The sequence below is a fragment of the Protopterus annectens genome, chromosome 4.part0 (assembly GCF_019279795.1).
Source record: "Protopterus annectens isolate FY-2018-M chromosome 4.part0, PAN1.0, whole genome shotgun sequence".
Lineage (NCBI taxonomy): Eukaryota > Metazoa > Chordata > Ceratodontiformes > Protopteridae > Protopterus > Protopterus annectens.
In genome coordinates this window covers 613,739,577-613,757,003 of record NC_056733.1, presented here as the reverse complement: position 1 = coordinate 613,757,003, position 17,427 = coordinate 613,739,577, and the positions used below count along the sequence as shown (strand labels likewise).

At 39.8% G+C, this 17,427-nt stretch overlaps 1 protein-coding gene across 1 annotated transcript in view; it reads left to right on the top strand.

Moving 5' to 3' along the window:
• DDX55 (DEAD-box helicase 55) overlaps positions 1-17,427 on the top strand; it is a 584,207-nt gene that overhangs the window by 445,390 nt on the left and 121,390 nt on the right. The window contains exon 12 of the mRNA XM_044068554.1: positions 14,701-14,869. Within this exon, the coding sequence (XP_043924489.1) occupies positions 14,701-14,869 (169 nt within the window). The remainder of the gene's footprint in view (positions 1-14,700; positions 14,870-17,427) is intronic.

Genomic DNA, 17,427 nt, shown 5'->3' with positions numbered 1-17,427 from the left:
TTTTTGTATACAAAAATGTGTATTAAATGTTGACATGTATAAACCATTTTGTGGTTTAAATAGGAAGTGTCTGTACTAGATCCTGCAGCTGTCTCTGAGTCCTATTGTTTTTATTGATATTAAAATGCATACTAAACGATAAAGATAGCCAGCACCAAGACATAGAGGGATAGAGTACAGTCCATGCAACCCTGAGTTCAAGTAACAACTTGGGCATTTAACAGCACTGGCAGGGGAACACTGACATGCCCATTTTGATGGGGGCAGGTAGGATAGGATACACATAGCTACAATCCCACAGAGGAGAGGTAGCATTGTAGTAGGCTTCCTGGGGGCTGATTTTCAGCTCAGCAAGCAGCTAGGTCATCACCTTGCCCTCATTGTGTACAGCAAGGGAGCATGTACTCCCCGGAGATGGGCAATTGTGTGTGCCTGTGGTACCATGATCAGGGTAAGTTTACAGACTTACACAAATGTTCTCATTGCCAGGATGCTGTTGACAGAACAAACTCCCCAAACACTTCTGAATGACAGCCCCTCCACATGGTTCTTGCCCTTGCAGATCTGTGGACTCCTCCAACAGTTAGTGAACTAATGGGGTCGAGTCCTTTAAGGAGAAACTTGACACTTAGTAGGCAGAGGGGGAAAGATCACCAAGAAAAATGCATTAAAAATAAGTGTAGATCAGAGTGTAACATGTGTGTGCTATGTCTTTAAGAAGCATGTGAGGCTGTGTGTGAACATATAAATGCCAGACACGTGCAATCCCTAGTGCCATTTTGTAGAAGCAGCCAGAGAGTGAGCATGTATGATTGCAGTAGTCAGTTTGTATATATGTTACTTAAGTTAGTCAATAAGCCTCCACAGTGTTGTGTTTGTATAGAATAAAGCTGTTTAAAACAGAACCCACAAAGACTTGTTTATTTGCATCCCAACACGAATGCAACAGTAAGCATCCATTATACATCTACTGTTAGCAACCTCAGAATTTAACTAATTTCTCTCCAACCTTCTGAAGACTAGTAGAGGAACTGCTAGAACGGACCGTCTCTTCAATGTAATTCTGAGAACGAATCAGACCCTATCTTATTTTCCCCTGTTGTAGAGTTTGCATTAATACATCAAGGCAGTCAGCAGGGTATTTAATACTATGCAAATTCTTCCAAAACTGATGTACTATTCTTCCTAGAGGTTTACCCCAGATATAAACAATTACTGTGAGGACATAAAAAGGGACAGAAATCCCATCAATGTGCTCTCTGTCTTCTAAATGTTCCAGAATCTTTGAAGTGTCCTAACCATGAGACAAACAACTTTAAAGCTTAGACACCATGAATGAAGCCTAGCTGTCAGTACATTCCATCTTAGAATTGTAATGTTTTTGTCAAGAATGGACTCCCAAGATGGCTGCACATTGAGTAACAGCTTAACACTAGCTCTCCCAGTGTGAAAACAGAAATTCAACAGGGAAGGCCAAACAGACTTTTATGTTTATGGGTAAATTTCAGTAACAGGACAGTACGTGTACTGCATGGATGCCAGGAAAAAAAGAAATGCAGAGCACCCGGAAAAAGAAATCGGCAACAAAAAGTGAGGAAGAAACAGACTGGCGAAAGCTATGCAGCTGTTCAGCAAAAAGCATTGCAAAGTGCAGACAAGCAGGGCTGGTGTTAGCATTTTGGGGGCCCCCAGACACTTCCAGTGTAAGTATCACCCTGTTACTGCCACCCTTCCTAAGCAATCTTTTAGTTCATGCTGCAAACTTTTAGGAGTAGTACGCACAGACTGACCTGTTATTACAGTGCTCTTACATTACAACAGGTAATGTAATACCATACTATGTTGGCCTATCCCTTAAAGGGACATTTACAGTTACTGGGATTTAGTTGCAACGATGATACATCACAACAACTCTATTTAGTCTGGACTTGAGTGAAATGGCACCCTAGGCTTACTATTTCACCCCCCCCCCCACACACACACACACACACCCTCCATTCCTCCTGTTTCCCTCCATGTTGGGCACATTACATTTTTTTTCTTTCTTTTCTCACATTTTTCCTTATTCTTCAGCTTTTTCAAGACACCATAATTTTCTGTACTCTCTGAAGTGTATCTTTAAGGGTTTTTTTTTCCTTTTTATACAACCTTTTCATCCAATGACTGAAAAAACAGAAATTATGATCAAAGAAAAATTCAGTGTTTCTGTTCAGCTTTCGTTTTCCTGGCATCCTTTCAACACACCTTTCCAAACCAGGACAGCACAGTGGTAATCATTTAGGAAATAATGCAAATAAGCCAGGGTCCAAGAAGCCATAAGGTTACAGATGTTCTGGGATGCACTTTACAGCATTTTCCCATCCTTTTAATCCAGTGGAAGCCTAAACTAAAATCTTGAGTAAGAAAAGAATTTCAGTCTTGTTTTTATTTTTTTTTGCCTTTCAGGGAAGATATTAAGTTGTGCCCAGGGCTAAATATTCAGAGCTGATAAAATAGTACCGCACAATAAACTAACAGGCCAATTGCTGTGAGGATACACAGGTCTATCACAGAATACCTCCTGCCCTCCCTAACATCCCCGCCAAAAAAGAAAGTCAGTGTCTATGCATCCCACTGATTGTAGATTGGGCTGAAAGCAGAGGTACAAATTGCAACAGTTATGTACTTCAAGTGACTGCTGACATACATATGCATAGCATGCCTCCACACTCCTCACCCGCAGCTCCAAAGGCAGCCACCAGTATACATGCCTGAAGTATGATTGTGAGGAAATTTAAAAAAATTACAGTAATGTATTCTACTTTATTGATCCTAGACAGTAAACTGCCTCTTCAGAAGTTTCAGTAACCGTTTTTGTACACCTGTGAGGTCTGTCAGAAAAGTAAAACGATAACCGCACTGTCCTTAGGCCACACATAAGCTATACTTACCTCCTGTACACACCTCTAAGGTTTAACTGTAATGAAAATTAAAGAAGTAATAAGCACACAATCCCCAGCCCACCTCCACCCATAACCTACAGTAGTTTTCTGTGCACACATCTAGGCAGGTCTGGTTTTAGAATGGGTGTAGTGGAGAACAATGGCTATTATCAGTTTTATCCTAACAGGGTTCATAGGTAGGTACTAGGCTATTGGCCCAAGGGCCTACGCAAGCTTAGCCAACAAGGTTCCCTGGCTTACGCCACCCAAGAAAGTTATTTTCCTGTGCCACTGATGAGCAGAGACACAGAAGTGATCCCCGGGGTGTATTTCCTATTTCCCATCCACTCATCAAGATTTTTCTTGAAGAGTGCTAATGAAGATAGGTTTAAAGGTGTATTGAAGCTTCCCTGACCGGGAATAGAACCTGGGCCATGGCAGTGAGAGTGCTGAATCTAACCACTAGACCACCAGGGACTCCCCAAAATAAATTGCCTCTCCAAGGCTCGAACCCAGGACCCTGCACTCCATACACAAAGTGATTTACCATTAAACCATGGCAGATATTTATCACAGCTCTGTTCAGGTTAAAGAGCATAATCAGAAAATTAATACATGTTTTCTCCTAATTTTTTGCCAACCAGTAACAGCTTTTCTGGGGCCTCACACAGTCAAGGATGATTAAGGGAGCCTCCTATATCCATTTATACAGTCTGGAGAGTATGGGCCACCAGAATCCTAGAAAGTCTAAGTGCCTGAATGTTTTGTGATATATTTTATGTCTTAATTTTGAAATATAACTACTTGTTAGCTGTATTTTCTACTGATAACCTGAAGAACATGTGTGTCCTAGTATTACTGGGTGTGTGCACAGATAAAAATCAGTGATATTGTTTACAAACACAAGCATAAGCCATAGCAATATTAGTCATGTACTTATTTCAGCAAAAGCAATACATTGTGCCACACCATATCAGTGACTGCTGTTTAGCAGTCAAACAGAATCAGTGGTAGGTCATTTTTATTTACCTCACTGACCTTCCCTGATTTTGCTCTTAATTTTTCTCTGTCCTTTGTAAAAAGTTTGATTTGCTGGTAAATAAATCAGAATTACAAAGAGTCAATAAATCCAGACATCAGACTTTTATACTTCTTATCATCCAAAAAAAGCATGTTGTTGCAAAAATTATTCTGTTAACTTTTTAAGTGAATTACAGTAATATTTAAAGTGCATTCTTGATTTTGGGACTTTATTCTGCTATTATTTTTGACATTGAGCTGAATTCTTCAGCAAAGAAGTTGAGAGTTATAGTATCAGGTGTTCTGCCAGTATTTATAAACCTCCCTGAAAGAGAAAACCATCCCTGAAAACCATTCAGCTCTTCTTAAAATGCAAGGTATGCACTAAGATGGGTCACTCAGGGCTGTTGATCTCTCTAGTACTTATCTTGCTCATGTTCATTATCAGCTTTATCCCAAAAGGGTCATATTACAGCCATGTTCAGGTTAAGGAGCATAATCATGAAATTAATACATTTTTAATCCTCATTTTTCCCCAACCAGCAGCAGCTTTTTTGGGATCCTCACACAGTCGAGGATAATTAAAGGGCCCCCTGCAGCCATGGGTAATGCAGGTTTCTAATGCTGGCTTTGTTAGTTTTAGTGGAGATAATGTCCACCAGTAGGGTTTTTCGCATTACATCAATGGTAAAATATTTTATGAAATTGTAAAACCTGTTACTTGATAAAACACTGTTACTATAACCAGAGATATCTTTGAATTTTAAAAGAAATACAAATACGAGTTCTTATCCACCTGGTTTCCGAGTATACAAGATTGCTGTAGTAGCTTTTGTTGGTTTGACAGACATGTTTCAAAATATCAGGATAACATAACTTGCTGTGGTTCAGGGCCCCCAGCGACCATAGGGTTCACTGGTGTCTAAAGCCGGCTATGAAGACAAGTGCTCACAGACCGGGTTAAAATAAATGAAACACTGAAGGAGTATATCAACACAAACATCAAAAGGCTGGAAAACCTGGAAGAAACTTTAAAGAGATATTCAGGTGAGGTGATAAAGCTGCAAAAATCAGCGGTTGAAATGAAGAAAAGGCTGGCTGAATACAAGACTGCTCAGGAAGAGATGTTTCAAAAATAATAGAATTAGAGGACAGAGTACATAGGGAAAACCTGACAAGACATGTAGAGCAAGAGTGTAAGCTTACTGCAATTATAAGCAAACTGCATTTTCTGAAACAATTGTTGATATCTTTGCTAATTATTTTAACCCCATTACAGGCAATGATAGTAACATAACACTGAATCCTCCCTGGGCCAAAAGTAGATGCGTGTTTGATTTTCTCAACCTTCAGCTTTCAATAGGTCTTATTCAAGAAGGTGAATAGAAGGCAAAGCCAAGATAACTAGCTAGTGCTTAACTGTCTCTAATGACATTTGGCAAAAGTGATTCAAAGCTTATGACACTTTCACGTACTACACACAATCAACATTTCTTGTACTACTCCAAAGAAAATGCATTGCTGATTATATATTACAACATGAAGCCTATATTAATCAAGACTGATAAAGTCATATAGTAAAGTTGTATTATCTGCAACTGAATATGCCCTATCTTTCACTACTGTCAGCAACTGCCAATCACTTTTAGTAAGGATGAACAAGATCTGTAAGTTCATGGTCACTACATCTAGGAAGGAGCATCAGTGTTCTATCCTGAGTCAGTCTACATGAGGAAAACAAAACTTCTTTTTTTACAATACAAACACACTGATTATTTGCTATTAAGTGCTGCATTTAGCATAAAGTGCAAAATTCAGAAATAGAGTGGAATAACCCTGCAATAAATAAAGAAAACAATAAACACACTAAAGTACTTTGCAGGGGATGGGGGGGGGGGACAACACTTTTAAAAGTTTTCCAGGAACCTAATAAACTTATTGATCATCTCCATATATCCACGAACAGCTTTCACCTGACCAGATATGTAGCTTTACAGAGTAAACTTATAATGCACTAATTTTTCTCATAATGTTTATGTGATGTAATTTATGTACATGCTATGCATACTGTTTATGCCTGTACAATTACTGCAAAATGGACCTTGGTCTAATATATCTGCCTTAAACAGTAAATAAAGGCCAAGTCTTTGAAATATTTAAGTACTTCTGCACATAGCTGTCAACCTCCAGAATTATGGGCAAATAAAGACATAATCCGAGGACAAATGTCCCATGTCAGGGACACTTTTTAAAATAAAATTACTATTAACTTGAAAGTCTTATAGAATAACAGAGTGTGAATTAACTTGGTTTTTAGTAAAGAAGTCAAGGGTAATCCACCACATATTTCCCAAATCACTGTTTTTTGGATGGATTAAGGGGAAGCAGAGTCCAGCATTTTGAGTCAAAATCAGGGACAGTTGAAAGGTATACTTCTGCAATACACCTGTATAGATTTGTATTTGCCATCCCAGTATGAATTGCTATTGTCATTTTTAAAGATTTGAAACCATCACTAGCCAACAATAGGTCCTCAACAATAACACCATAGGAAAAATGCACCACAGTGTGCTTAACATTATTTGCTAAATTGGTATTTTACATTTGCACTCCCTAAGCAGCAAAACCATTGTTTGAGTGTAAAAAAACTGCTTGATCATCTCGCTCGTACTCTCACAGAGGCAGGCATACAGTCAACCCCACCCCCAACACACGCGCACTCACTTTTGCACTCCCTAAGCACTCCCTAAACAGCAAAAACAATATCTAATGAAATAAATAAATAAAGTAACGAGTGCAAAATAACTGCTTTATCAATCTCATACACTCATGTAGGGGCACAGTCACACACCCCCAACACACCCACATGTGCTCCTATGTTTTGCAATCTTACATTTCTTGTCTTGCCTTCTTATTTTAGACTCACTAAACATCAAAAGTTTTGCTTAGCCAGTGTAAAATAATGGTACCGTTATTTTTGTAAGAGTGGGAGATCCAGGACAACATTTACACAGTGGTCATAGGTGCAATACAGGTGGAGACGAGAGTCATCGGTGAAAGCAGACAGGTCAAAATTCTGAATACCTTCATATGTGCCACACAATGGTCTAATGCACTAAGCACTAATTCAAGCCTTAAAGGCATGTCTGAATCACTGAACTATTTCTCTTTTAAGTACAATTCTGTAGCACTCCTCTCAGATGTCCTGGACTGAACTCAGTGGTAAACCAGATGTGTTTAGTCCCACATTTTCCTAGTGAAAGAAGAGCAGATCTCTGCACAACTTTTCTCCATTCCCCACCAACAGCTGACCATATATGCAGCCTTGGATCATCACCAACTCCAAGTCAATGCAAGTACAAGATAAATGGCTTTTATAATGATGTGATCTAAATTGCATGTTTTCACTTCCATGTACTAAGCATGTTTTTTTAAACAATCCCACATTCAGTTATAGAAAATAAATTATTTTGAGAGGTGAATCCTCGGTATCAACAAGTCATTATGAAGGACAATTAGTAGTTCCAAGTCAGACTTATTAAAACACACATTTATTCAGGCTGGATTTTTGACCAACAATTACTGGTTAAAGGTAAATAAAATGAGAGCAAAAAAGGCAGTAAGGAAGTATAAAAGAAAACAGCAGATAAAATGGTATGTTTAAATGTCTCTGCAGGGTCAATAAATTATTTTTCTAATTTGATTCAATGTTCTTGCTTATGTTATACTGCAAAATATAGCTTATTTTCAAATGTACTATTAGAAAAATTACTGGTTTTGTTATTACAATTTCTAACTACGCTATGAGTGAAACATTGCTCTTTTGCAGTTTAAATGCTTTGTTTTTGCAGTTATTTTTGTGGTTTCATTTTATTTTCACATGCAAGATTTGCCTATTTTGTCTGCCAAGCATCAAGAAAATACTCCACTTACAACCTGTGACATGTCACCCAATCTGTTCCTCACAGGCTTCTCCAACATCAAACCTGCTGTCTACTAAACATACCTTCTACACATAGGTACCCATCCTTTGGCATTCCCTTCTTCCACACCTTAGAGATTCCACTACTGTTCCATATTAAAAAAAAAAATCTAAAGTCTCATCTACTTTAACCTACAGTTGCACTCCCTAAGCATCAAAACCACTGTTTAAGGAGTGTAAAGTAACTGTATGATCATCTCACTCGTACTGTTACATGGGCTGACATACAGTCAACCCCAATCCAACACATGTGCACACTTTTACACTCCCAAAACAGCAAAACCAACATTTAATGAAATAATTAACTACTTAATAAATAAATAATGAGTGCAAAATAACTGCTTCATCAATCTCACTTATACGCTCACCCAGGCATACAGTCAGCATCTATATTATCTGATCGAATGTTTAGGTTTGCAAATACCTAAATGTCGCTCTAGTAATATCGAAAAATTAAAACGGCGAACAACCAATTTAACGTAGGGAATGAATTCCCTTGGCCGCAAAAAAAAAAAAAATTTTAAACCACAATGAAGTGGGAGCTTTAACCCCCCACACTCCCTAACTAAATATACCAACTCCGAGATCGCACTACAGTGGGGAAAGGGGCAAAATCCGCATAACATCCAAGGGAATTCTTTCCCTGTGTTAAATTATCCGTTTACGTTTTTTTGCTTTCACTATTACCAGATCGACATTTACGTATTCGTTAACCTAAACTTTCGATCAGGTAATAGGAACCCTACAGTCACATCCCCCCCCCCCCAACACACACGCGTGCTTCTATGTTTTTTGCAGTCTTAGATTTCTTGTCTTCTTGTCTTCTTATTTTACACTTGCTAAACGTCAAAAGTTTTGCTTAGTCAGTGTAAAATAATGGCACCATTAGTTTTCTATGAGTGGGAGATCCAGGGCATTATCTAAATAAATAAATAAAAACACTGCTGGCATAGCTCTTTAGAGTACAGATTTTCACAAGATGACTGGATTTCTGCCTCATAACTTTGGTCTGTCCCAACATTTCCCGATTGTGGGTATGAATTATCTGAGAGGGGCAAACCAAGCATAGGATAAGGTGAAGGTCAGAATAAATGGGGTGTAGCCAATAAGGAAACACAATCACTTGCTGCAGATTTAGCTCATTATTATGCGATGCTTGCTGTAATAGATTACTTCAAGCAATCGCATTAAAGATTTCTAAGAAACACACATTAATATCGGTAAATGGTCTGACCCAAGGAAAGTGGTGTTATGCATATACTTGTAGCAAAAAAAAAATCTTTACTCCAGAAATGAGTATGTTAGCGACTTAGCCCACTCCTTCAACAAAACAGATTCATCCAGCAACTAGATGGAATAGAGTATTTCGCACAGTCAGTCAGCATCACATTTTAATTGGCAACAGAAGCCGAAATGAATACATCTCGTGCATAAGTAATGGTTTGGGGGTATTCCTTGGGTGAAAGGACCGGGGAAGTCAATTTTTTTTTTCTAGGGCAGCAGCTGAAGAAAAGGTGAATAATAACACTGGGCAGTATTACTAAATGTTTGAGTGCCCATGTACTCTCAACAGCTCTGCAAGACTTTTATTTGCTTAAAGATGGCTCACAGTACTGGAGCTGTAACAATGGGTGATGAAAAACACAGTGAAAATCTTGATTTCCCTTAGCAGAAGGGATACGCTACAATGCTGCATTCAAAAGATGGGGGGGGGGGGACACACTGGAAATGAGAAAACAAGTGTAGTATACAGTGGTCCTTTAAGTACTTGTTGCAGGGGATATTGATAATATGGTTTCTCAGTCAGTACACTTACTGATTGCAAAAAATAAAATCTTTCAAAAAATCTCAGGGAAAATAAGGTCAGACTTCAGTAGTTTCAGATCTATGCGAATATGGAAAAATCTTGGGGTAAAGTAGGTTGTGGCCTACAGATTTCCAAGCATGATTTAGATCTTAAGGGTTGTGGAAAGTGAAACTTTTTCCATATTCGCGTACATCTGACTATGAATGAATAAACAGCATTAAATGAGTTGTAGTAAGAATGGAATCTAGTAGGTGTTAACATGATCCAGCAGTTGCTGCTAAATTAATTTATTTAGAAATATTACTCTATAGTGGCTATGACCACTACGGGCGGCCATGGTGGTGCAGTGGTTAGCATTGCCGCCTCACAGCAAGAGGTTCTCCGGTTCGATCCTCAGCTGGGGTGGCTTCTGTGCGGAGTCTGCATGTCCTCCCTGTGGTCGCGTGGGTTTCCTCCGGGTGCTCCGGTTTCCTCCCACATCCCAAAGACATGCTGCAGGTGGATTGGACACTCTAAATTGGCCCTAGGTGTGCGTGTGCCTTCTGTGGAAGGTTGGGCGCCGGGCTGGCAACTCGACACCGTAAAACTCCACTGCCATTCAATGTGCGGACAAGGTGATCCGCTGTGGCGACCCCTAACCGGGAAAAAGCCGAAAGAAGAAGAAGAAGAAGAAGTGGCTATGACCACTACAAAGGCAAGAAAGCATTAGAGTAGGTTTTGATCAAGTGTTCTGGAAACAAATGTTCCCTTGTGGGTGGAAGGGGATCAAGGTCAGGCAAGGTGGCTTGTAACAAAAAGGCACATAATGATAGAAGTCCTGTAGTTTGACCTGGAAACCTGTATGGATCGTGGTGATAGTGCATGAGTATACTTCCACTAATATGTGCTTCTTACCCAGCACATAAGAAGGCACAAATCTGCTTTGTGATGTGTAGCTGTCTACTTTAGTGCTTCATATTCCCTACAAGAGGTATAGCTGTGGACAAGAGGAATTTGCCACTATAATGCCTGGTGGTCGAGTGGAGGATGTTATATAGAGAAAAATGGGGTATAAAAAGTATCCCATGAAAACATTCCCCCTATTAACCATCAAGAGAGGCACTGGAAAATATGCCATATTTCTGAACATGCAACTCAGGAAACAAACGAAGGCTCAAGGACACAAAGTCTCCAAAGCGAAAAAAAGTAAAAACAGATTTATTACTTTGCAACTAAACAGTATGATACAAAAATAAACGGTTAAGCGCTTTTCATCTTAATTTAGAAGACTTCTTCAGACCTAAATTAAGATGAACGGCGCTTAAGCGTTTATTTTTGTAAAATACTGTTTAGTTGCAAAGTAATAAATCTGTTTTTACTTTTTTTCGCTTTGGAGACTTTGTGTCCTTGAGCCTTCGTTTGTTTCCTGAGTTGCAGTTTGGATTTGTTTGTTTGGATTACACAGGTTTCTGAACATTATAACTTTTTTTTAATAAACAGAAAATAGATGTACCAGGAGCCATGAGCCACAGGAACAGAGTTTATTGAATCCAAACACTAAAATCCCCAAAGAAACGCTGAACTACTTCTCCGTGTTTTTCGTCACAAATGTAACTTCATCAGCATACTAGATAAATTCAAACTGTTAGTTTATATAATCTTGCGACAAAACCTAACCAACCAGTGCATCCGTTTAAATACATCAATTCCTTTCAGAGTAATTTGGGTGATTAGTTTCTTATATACAACAGTATGAATGTCTCTTATACAAAACTCACAATGTAATAATACATTCATTTCTTCTTAAACATCATATTTAAAAATGTTTAAAAAGACACATTTTCTGGTGCTTCTATTTTCTGTTTGGTCTAGTTGGTTTTATTGAGGCACTCATTTCTTCCATTCTGTGGTTTGGTCAAGTTTTTTTTAATAAAGCACGTTGTTTGTATTAGCTGAAGTAATTGTATGGTGGCACAGTCATAGTCAGCTTGTGGTGATCCCAGTGTTCATATCATCACCAGGCATGGAGCAGAACATAAATGAAAAAACACTGTCCTTGCTGGGGATGCTGGTGAGGGCAGAAAGTACGTACGTGGCTATCTGGATGACAGTCCTCCCAAACAGAATGGTGTCTGATCAAAGGTGTAGCTTAATGGTTGGTTGCCAGAGGGGGGAAAAACATGAAAATGGTTAATTCCCCTTGAAAAAAGGTTACCCCATCCTCACAGAGTGATGTTGGATGCTGTAGCAGGTAGGATATGAGGAAAAATAGGTGATTACAGCGTGCAGTCAAGCTACTGAACATAAGAAATAAAATCCTCTATGCAGGGTACTTTTAACAGAATGATTTTGAAATATGATTGGGATATAGAAAGAATGTTAAAATGACTAAAATGTAATATAAAGCTTAAGAGAGACTTCTTGGTACTTTCAGATGGATTTCATCCATTATATTCATTTTTGCAGTCACGAATGAGGTTTGATTTGTACTCAGCTTTTAAATACTTTTGGTTCTGTCTCAGTATGCTGATGTGATTACATAGCTAAGTAGTCTGCCTGCAGTAGAGTAATCTATAGGTTTTCTCTGTTCGTTCCTTTGTTGGATAAAAGTATATATTAAAGAAGATAGTCTGAACCATGCAAACAAATTTTGGTTTTAGTTCATAGTGTCCTATATTTTTTCTGTTCAGCTCTTTTAGGTGCATCTGTTAAAAGGATTGTGACATCCCTCCTCTGGGACAGTGATCAAAGAGCCTCATTTGTCACTACTGACGATGGTAGGGAAAGTCACTTTGAGAAAAACAGACAAACAGTATTTTCAGATGAAGCTCTCTACACCAAGTACAATTTCCCTTAAGAGCATACAGGGAATGCACAGTCCAGTCCTAGGGCTGGGCTTTCTCTCCAGGCCCCAAATAAGACTCCCCACTAACAAGTATAGATCTGAGTCCTTAGCCGGGTGTTCCAAGCCAAGTCTTCCACCACCCTCTCTGTGAAATCAGTGCTCTGTGGCCCAAGTAGCTGTCTCTCTCTCACACGCATGCATACACACACACACACACACACACACGAGCACGCGCACACACACACACACACACACACACACACACACACACACACACACACACACACACACACTTTTTTGACATTTCATTTTCACACACACACACACACACACACACACACACACACCTGGGAAAGGTTGGCACGTTTTGCCCACTCTGCTACCTCAACCCAGACTATAAGGTAGATTTACGTCATCAGAACACTCTGCAACTACTTTAAGGCTCTTACCAGGGTACCCAATTACACTTAGTAAAATTAATACTTACACAAATACAAATGGTAGTGCTTAACGAAACAGCAAGACTTTCAGGAATGTGGAGCCACAGCGCCAGTTAAATGCAAGTGCTCTCAAAGGTTAAATATTTTTTAGAAGACCTGCCACAATGAAAGATTTAGATATATTTCATCATAAATAATTTAAAAAAGCATGAAAATACTGAATATCTATTTACAATAAACACCAGAGTTTCAATCACTGAAAAAAAAAACACAGATGGAAAGACTCAGATACAGAAAAAAATACCATTTAGCTAGTCTTGCTATATTTTTTTAATTGACTGAAGAATTACTGTTCCCTAGTTACTTACGAAAGCAAGGCAAGATAAAAGTGGATGACTGTTTTGTCAGGTCCAAAAACAGAGCCTCACATCTCTCACTAGTACTGAAGTACAGTTTCAGTGCTGACTACAGAATGACATCACATCTGGTCACCTGACTTTGGTTCCCCCACTAACTTCTCACTAGAAACTGAGTCAGGATATGGCACTGATGTGTCAGAATGGGTCTACTTTCATTTATCAAAATTACACTTACTCAAATTACTAAATCCTGAGATGACTTCTTTGAAAGACGAACTCTCTGAAACTACAGAACACCCGTATTTTACATAAGGAAAACAACTAATTGACCACCAGAACAAAATAATAAAAAGAAACATATTTAAACCCACTCAAGTGGGGGGCTACACCCCCCCAACTAAATAACAACTCTGAGATCGCACTACACTGGGGAAAAGGGCAAGGTTGACCATGGTAGCCAAGTGGTTGATTCCCCTATGTAAAATATTGGTGATCCATGGTTTTGAAGAGTTGGTCTTTTAGAGACGTCATCTCTGGATTTAGTAATTCGAGTAAGTGTAATTTAGATAAATTAAAGTAGACTTGTCACTATACACATAAAACTTTAGCTAAGTATTACAACATCCAGAAACTGTAAAACAATTCCAACACTTCCACCCTTCCTGCAGAAACTAACAAGCGATTCTCTGGCACCCCAGGGTAGCAATTAGTTCAACACCAAGGACAACAGAGCAGGATCCCAGCCCAGGCTTTTCACAGATATTGTATCTCTGGCTGCTTTCAGACCTGCAAGATAAAATCCTTATGGCCTAAACCAAGTTATTTAATTTCAGGCTATTTTTCTTAAGGTTAGCTGGGCTGAGTTTAACCCCTTTCCTTCCAGTATCCACTGTTAAAATGTATACATTTCATCAGTTACAACAGAACAGTCTAACATACATGTATATTTATTTTCTGTCCAGCAGGACCCACTGTTGATAAATTTTTAATGCAAGCAGCTTTGCAAATAAATGTTTAACTCCAGCATCTGTACAAATCAATTTGGTATTCAAATGACATATAATTCTTTACAAAACTCCAGCTAGCTATGCTGGCATATGTTACACATGCACTGTCATACTCCCTCTGTCACAGCTGGCACTACCTTGCATCATCACAAGGATGTTAACTGATTTCCTTAAACTTTCTTTGTATACAACATGTCAGTCACACATAATTTTCCAAGGTACAAACATACGCCACTGGCGTATTACATTTGTTCTGCCTTCAGGAAATGTCACTATCGGCTGTTTAATAACCACCAGAAATTTGCTTTAATCACTTAAAAATTTATCTTGCTGTTTTTAGTGCCCATTGCAGGAAATGAAGCTGCTGAAAGAGCCAGTGGATGTCCTTCCAAAACTGAAGGCAATGGCTATGACGGACAGAGCAGTGTTTGAAAGAGGGATGAGAGCCTTTGTGTCCACTGTACAGGCTTATGCAAAGCATGAATGTAACCTCATCTTCCGGATAAAAGGTTGGCTTTATACACAGGATAGTAGTTGTATTTCTTTTATAAGCCTAATTACATTTATTTTATGATTTGCTTTACTGTGTTTAATCTTTTCATTTCAGCTGCAGTAGTGAAAGGCAACTTGTAGGACTTTCATTTTAGCCATAGTCCAAATTTAGGGCAAATATTTCCAGCAGTCCTTAAGGATATGGGGTTTTGGATCCCTCATGTATTCAGCTGTAAATAGAACATGTTCTTGATGTTTCAGTGTTGCAGTCATCACATTTGGGTTGTCCTGCCAGGGGTAGCCCTCAGTCGGCCCGAATACCAGAGGCGTAGTATTTCTGCTTCGGTTGCTGTCGCTCCAGGAAAGACGTCAGGTCTTCAGAGGTATAAAATCAGGCAGCCGACGCCATTACATCAGTCTTTCTTGCTGAGGAGCCTGAAGCAGAAGCAATTCGCACGAGTGCCGGTCAGCTGCTACCTGAGTTTTCATTTCTGAATTGAAATTGAAGTCTTCTAAAGCTAAGTACCCCGTTGGGGGTCCTTTTTCTTGCTCTAACCGATCAGAAAATTTAACAATTGTCTCACCTGTGTTAAGCAAATACCACACCGAGACTTCCATTCTTACTGTGTCACCTGGTTAGGCCCAGACCACCTTGTCCCTCGCTGTCGCTTTTGTGCTTTGTTCAATGGCAGAACTATACGTCATTGGGCCCTTATTTTAGCTAGATATTTTTGCTCTTAGTCCTCGAATTCCGATATGGCTTCAGTAAGCCATCTAACTACCGATCTTCCGAAAATACATAAGGATAAAGACAGAGACAGATTGCACAGGTCCAAAACTATCGACGACACTTCCACTAAGCTAGTCGCTAGTTCTCTCGTCCTCAGTGAGGAGCTTTCGCAGCCCCTGATGCCCGCTTCTGTGGATTCGCAGGCTGCTACCAAGACCCTTTCGTGTCCTGTATGCCGCAAGACTCTTCTTCAACTAAGGATCCTGCGGATGTCTCTACCTTGGATGGGTCCGGAGCCGCTGAGCAGGCACCAGCTTCTGAGGAAGTACTTCGCACTACCGATACTCGACACAGACCGACGACTTCTTTTGCGTCTTCAGTTCTTTCTAAAACTACCAAGTTTCTAAGGCCCAGGGTATGAACTACAACCAAAAAAACGATGACCCAAGCTCAGGCACCTTCTTCCTTGCCTCAATCTGAAATGCTTAAAATGGACCTTATTATGCTTATTAGGGGAAGCCAGGCTACCCTTCCAAAAGAAAGAGACTTTATCCCCAGTAGTTTTATCTGAACAGGAGTCTGATGACTCTGATGCATCTGAATATGAAGATATACAACCCCTCACTGTTTATGAGGATTCTGATGCAGAGGAATCCATTCCTTCTGCCTCTCCACCTGACGATTTTTCATTTTGGGAAACCCTTCATACTTTAAGGGAGCATTTTCAATGAGAATGTCAAGACTATCCTCAGTCAGAAAAGAGACTCGGAATTCTTAGATTTACCACAGCACAGACCTTTGGCCATTTCTCTTGTCCTGGATGTTGTGGATGATGTCTTTATGGAATCCAGTCTCTTTATGGAATCCAGTCTGACTCCTGACACCCTTCCTTTTGCTCCCAGGAAACGTGACTGGTATTACAGAGTCCCTGACTCTGACAAATTTCTTTTCAAAAATCCTACTGCTGATCCAGAGGTTATCTCTCAAGGACCTAAAGGAATTAAAGCAACTTCAGCTAAGAATCCCACCCCCTCAGATGGGGATTCCCGAGCTTTAGACAGATGGGGTAAAAAAAAGTATACACCTCTGCTACTCTTGCTATTAGAGCATTAAATTGTCAGTTCCACATGCTGAAATATCTGCAGCATACCATGTACCTCCTCAAACAAAACATATCTTCCTTTCCTGCTTTTGCAGAAAATAAAGAATTACAAGAGCTAATGCATTCTGCAAGTCAAGTAACTAAGCACACCTTGCAATGTGGCTTTGATGCCCTAGAAGCATCTTGCAGGGCAGCAGTCACTGGTTCTGTGCTTAGAAGGCATGCTTGGCTTAAGAAACAGACCTTGCCAGACCATGTCAAATCCAAATTATTGGACGCACCATTGAACAAGGACAACTTATTTGGCACCAAGGCAGAAGAGGTCTTAAAAAAAAGATGGAAGAAAAAGCTAAATCTATGCAGACAGTTAAAGACTTCTTACAGGTCCAGCCTCCGAGGTTCAGTAGGCATTGCCCCTCCAAGCACTGGTCCTTTCCTGCCCCCTGCAGGCCAGCTCAGCCCAGACCCAGGGGAAGCAGAACCCCCAGACAGCAGCCCCAGGGAATGCAGAGATCTAAGCAATGGAGGTCCACCTCTTCAAAAACAGGGAGTGCAAAGCCATCCCCTTATGGTAAGAACTCACAATGACTTTACACCTCCAGCCCCTACGTCTGCCCACCTGTTTGTGCCCCTAAGAGGAAAACTCTCCTTCCGTGCAATCAACTGGGCCTCTATTACCAGTGACCGATTAGTCCTCAACATAGTGTCCCAGGGATACAAATTTTATTTCCACAAACTGCCAA